This window comes from Nuphar pumila, unplaced genomic scaffold (assembly GCF_984573655.1).
Source record: "Nuphar pumila unplaced genomic scaffold, dmNupPumi1.hap1.1 HAP1_SCAFFOLD_1113, whole genome shotgun sequence".
NCBI lineage: Eukaryota > Viridiplantae > Streptophyta > Magnoliopsida > Nymphaeales > Nymphaeaceae > Nuphar > Nuphar pumila.
The window spans coordinates 23,812-27,631 of NW_028323591.1; the positions used below are offsets into that span (position 1 = coordinate 23,812).

The 3,820-nt window shown below is 50.1% G+C and overlaps 1 protein-coding gene across 1 annotated transcript; it reads left to right on the top strand.

Moving 5' to 3' along the window:
* The first annotated feature begins 430 nt into the window (after positions 1–430).
* LOC149809531 (uncharacterized) lies at positions 431–3,045 on the top strand. Its single transcript, XM_089994789.1, has 4 exons — positions 431–794; positions 1,201–1,365; positions 1,851–2,033; positions 2,576–3,045. Exons 1-4 carry the CDS (start codon positions 431–433, stop codon positions 3,004–3,006), a joined length of 1,143 nt encoding a protein of 380 aa, XP_089850915.1. The 3' UTR covers positions 3,007–3,045.
* Positions 3,046–3,820: the final 775 nt, after the last annotated feature.

Below are 3,820 nucleotides of genomic sequence, written 5' to 3' on the forward strand. Positions count from 1 at the left end.
AGACACCGGCAAAGGACATTGTCGACTTGCCAGGATGTTAGCGATCCGTGATTCATTTTCACACGTTTTGATCCTTGCCATGCGCCTTCAGCAAACCATGAAGGCTAGTACCGTGCTCACGCACCTCCACCGTAAGTTCCTGTTACCATGAGCGCTGTTTCCGCCTTCAACAACACACGGCCTAGAATGCAGCGGGACACTGGCATTCTGACATCCTCACCTTGCAGAGTTTGGACTGGTGTGAGCACGAGCGCTCGGGGACGACAATTTTGTGAGCTTGGTAATCGCATGCCCCCACGAAACAGCCTTGCCGCCTTTGTCTCCCTCTACTCAGGCAAAAAGGACATCTGCCAACAGCCGACCAGCTGCACTGCACTCTGCTAGTGGAGCAGGCCATATCGGGCGGTTTGTTCAAACAAGCTCTCAAGAAATGACGTCCACATTACCCCAATCAAGTGGTACCGACGAGGAGGGAAATACTCCTTCCGCATTCCTGCCAGACAGGCCGGAGCCTGAGCCAGTACCAGCCATCCAGCCTTCAATGGATCCAGAGGAAGGTTCGAGCTGGTCCACTAAAGCTGCTCGGAGCTTCTACTCCGACGAAGAGACGAAGCCTCGCAGTCTCGGGCAGTACGCGCACAATGTCGGGCAGTACGCGCATGATGTCACAAAGGACCTCTCATTGCGGATTGGGACCAAGTGTCACGACGGTGTCAGCAGAGTCACGGAGAAAGTTGCAGGGGGTGGATCTGGCCTCTGGCATAAAGCCCAGTCAATGTTAGGTCGAGAAGGTGGTATGTCCATGCCCTCAGTTGCAAATCACGTTTCGTGATTTGTGTCCAAATTGCAACTGCTGCCGGATTGTACGTCAAACACCAACATGTTGTTGCTCTTCAGTGGCCGCATCCATCTTATTAACCTCTGAAAGAAGTGGGATTCATGTCTCAACTTTGTTTCACACTTGTGCCCTTTCTGTTAGCATGTGACATCCTTGAAATCAGTGGTACTGCCGTGTTTGGTGCACGATACGTTTGGTTCTAGTACCAACTGATCTGAAACCCTTCTGAACCTGACGCTACAACACGCCTGCAAAGAAGAGCACGTTTCCTGTATGGTTTGCAACGCCTGTATATTTATTTAGCAACACGGTCTTCAGCAACCTTAAATCCTACAGTCCATGGCATGACGTGAAAGCTGCAGGCTCGTCTGGCCTGTCCGAGCCCGAACAACAGCCGCAAGACCTCTCAGATATCTCGGATGTAGACAGGGCCGGCACCCATGCCGATAGATGCGCGGGGAGCTCGTTCAATGACGACTGGAGTAGCCTCGACACAGCAGCCGTTCCTGCAATCTCATCTTTACCAGGTGTGACTCAAAATTCCGCCAGAACCCTGTTGTCCTGGGAAGGGGTTAGGTTAGGCTTGGATTCGCCAGAATCCTGTTGTTCTGGGAAGGGGTTCCTTGCCTCATGCCAGCATGGAGCAGTGACCAATGAGATCCAAGGATAATGGTGACAAAAGACAATTCTAAACATCGCAAATGTCACCAAGTGCTGCTGAATTTTAGGTAAGAAGACTCTAAAGTGCTGATTTGTAACCACGACCGTGGATTTGACTTTGTATGCCTTGCAAGTAATTGCGGGCAGTTGAGCATCTGGGCGCAGGAACCTCCAGTCCCATGAGAGACACTCTTGACCAAATATTCATGGCATGCAACAATTGCTCTTGACCAAATGAGTCCACAGTCCACGTCTTTCCATGCCACGGGCTGTGGCCTTGCAATTGACATCAGTAAAACGTTCTTGGTTGGTGCCGTTGAAGGTCGCTTGATTGTGCTTGTTTCCTGTGCAGTTCCCATTTCTGTGGTGTGCTTGCCGTCCAGCTCTTTGATGGAAGACTCTTTCATGGCGCAACTTGGGGAGGGCTTTGTTAGGCGGAAGGGGTGTGAAGGCGTCGTTGTCTTGATTACACCCCCGTCGCGGCTTAGTGCCAGCTGGATCATCGACAAACTGCAAAATGCCAAAGTGGGACCAGGTGAGGTTCTTGCCATTTTTAGCTTAAGTGATGTTTGATGTGCTACGTAGAAGCGTGCTCGGCACCTGATGCCAGTCATCCATGATTGCTATTGTGATGGCTCTTCGAATTGTCAATGAGGGCATGACGGTGTGGATTCAGACGAGATCAATCAGCATATGCTTGGAGACACATGGTGCTGATCATCAGAATACGTAGTGCTTGCTTGCGTGGACCTAGTGTGATTCCCCAATTGCTTTTCTTTTCTTTATTTCGTAGTGTTTGAAAAGGACTGTGAGCACATGTCCAAAGGGCTTCAGCCTCAAGCTGAGGTAACATGCAACCGTATGCAAGGGATATGTGAGCCCACGTTTCCTTTTAGCTTCTAGAACATCAATTCGACCACAGGTCCGTAACATCTCATGTCTGAATTCTCCTGTTGTGCCATCAATAATGCATATGGCCTGTGTAATATGGGTTATTGACGGGTGCGGACACTTGCTCTGCACCATTCAACGCCGTCTGTTTCAACTTACAGGTCTTACAAGTACTTGCGCTTGCAGGGTGTGTGCTTATTTTTGTGCATGCAATTAACCTGGGCATGTCCGGGCGAATCCCCAAGGCTTCGGAGATGACGAACAGGGACACAAAGACGGAGTTTCACTCCTGGCAATTCAAGTCCGTGCTGGACATGTACCACTGTGATGACGACTTTTCAAAAGTGAGGAGTCCATATGATGGTATGAACTGCCGAGCAGTCCAGACGTGTGGGAATGTTCTCAGAGCGTCGCTGGTAGATGCGGCTGTTGATAACCGTACTGCTGCTGCTGACGCCTATGCTGCAGAATTGAGGTTGAGATCTTCATCTGATGCATTCGAAGAAGCCCACCCTGTTCCTTGTGCGAGTGATTATCCAGTTGTTCATGATGCTGTTGAGGATGCTACTGCTGATTCTGAGAACGATCAGCCAAGGATGGTGATGTTGATGCTTTAGCCACACCCTGTAAAAGAAAGGCAGTCTGCCCATGTTTTCTCTTATGTTCCTATTGATACAAACAAAAACTGTTGGTTGGAGATTCATCTGACCAGGGGTGGGGGGGTGTCGCTGTCCAAAACAAAACAACACAAGTACGCCTCCCCGAAAAAGGCTGCGTTGAAAGCCTGAGCTGATCTCGCGCTTAAATGGAGGGATGCAGCATCCCTGAAAGAGGACGCAAGTACGGAGGCGTGTGGAAAACCGAATAAATGAGGCGGCCATCAAGCTCACGACGCTGAACAACCAGGCCATGCGCACAACGGAGTTGACAACGGCGACAGTCGCTGCTGTCCACATGATCAAATAGTCGAATGGATTGCGTTTCACACACGTGCCTTTCCACCCCATTGGTCCAAGGTGTTTTTACCACTTTCTCTGCTCTGGTGCCTAGACTTTCCACACCTCATTCCATTTGGCAAAAGTTGTGGCTTCTGCCGTTAGGTTTGCCTCAGTTCCCAAGAAAAGCAAATTTCGAGCAACTTCCAAGCGTGGTTCGTTTGGACAACTCGGCATGAAGGCCAACCAGCAAGTGTGACCACAAAGCACCATATCCCACTTGTATCGTTGGCAAAGCAACTACTGTGAGTAAAGCGTGAAGTAATGGCATATGGTGTTGAGCCCATGGAAGGCGTCCACGTAGTACGCAGAGAGATCTCGACCTGGCTCATGACTGTGTGAAGAGCTAGCACCAAACCTGGCGTGTATAGAAACAATCACACCCAAACTAGCTACCAATTTTCATACAATCCAGTGCCTGAGTCGGTCTGTGACA

Excerpts from the sequence above, each read along its gene's own strand:
- LOC149809531 (XM_089994789.1), top strand. The coding sequence starts at position 431 with ATGACGTCCACATTACCCCAATCAAGTGGTACCGACGAGGAGGGAAAT. Across the intron at positions 1,366-1,850 it reads TGCAATCTCATCTTTACCAG|TTCCCATTTCTGTGGTGTGC; the intron begins GTGTGACTCAAA and ends TTTCCTGTGCAG. Across the intron at positions 2,034-2,575 it reads AAATGCCAAAGTGGGACCAG|GGTGTGTGCTTATTTTTGTG; the intron begins GTGAGGTTCTTG and ends TTGCGCTTGCAG.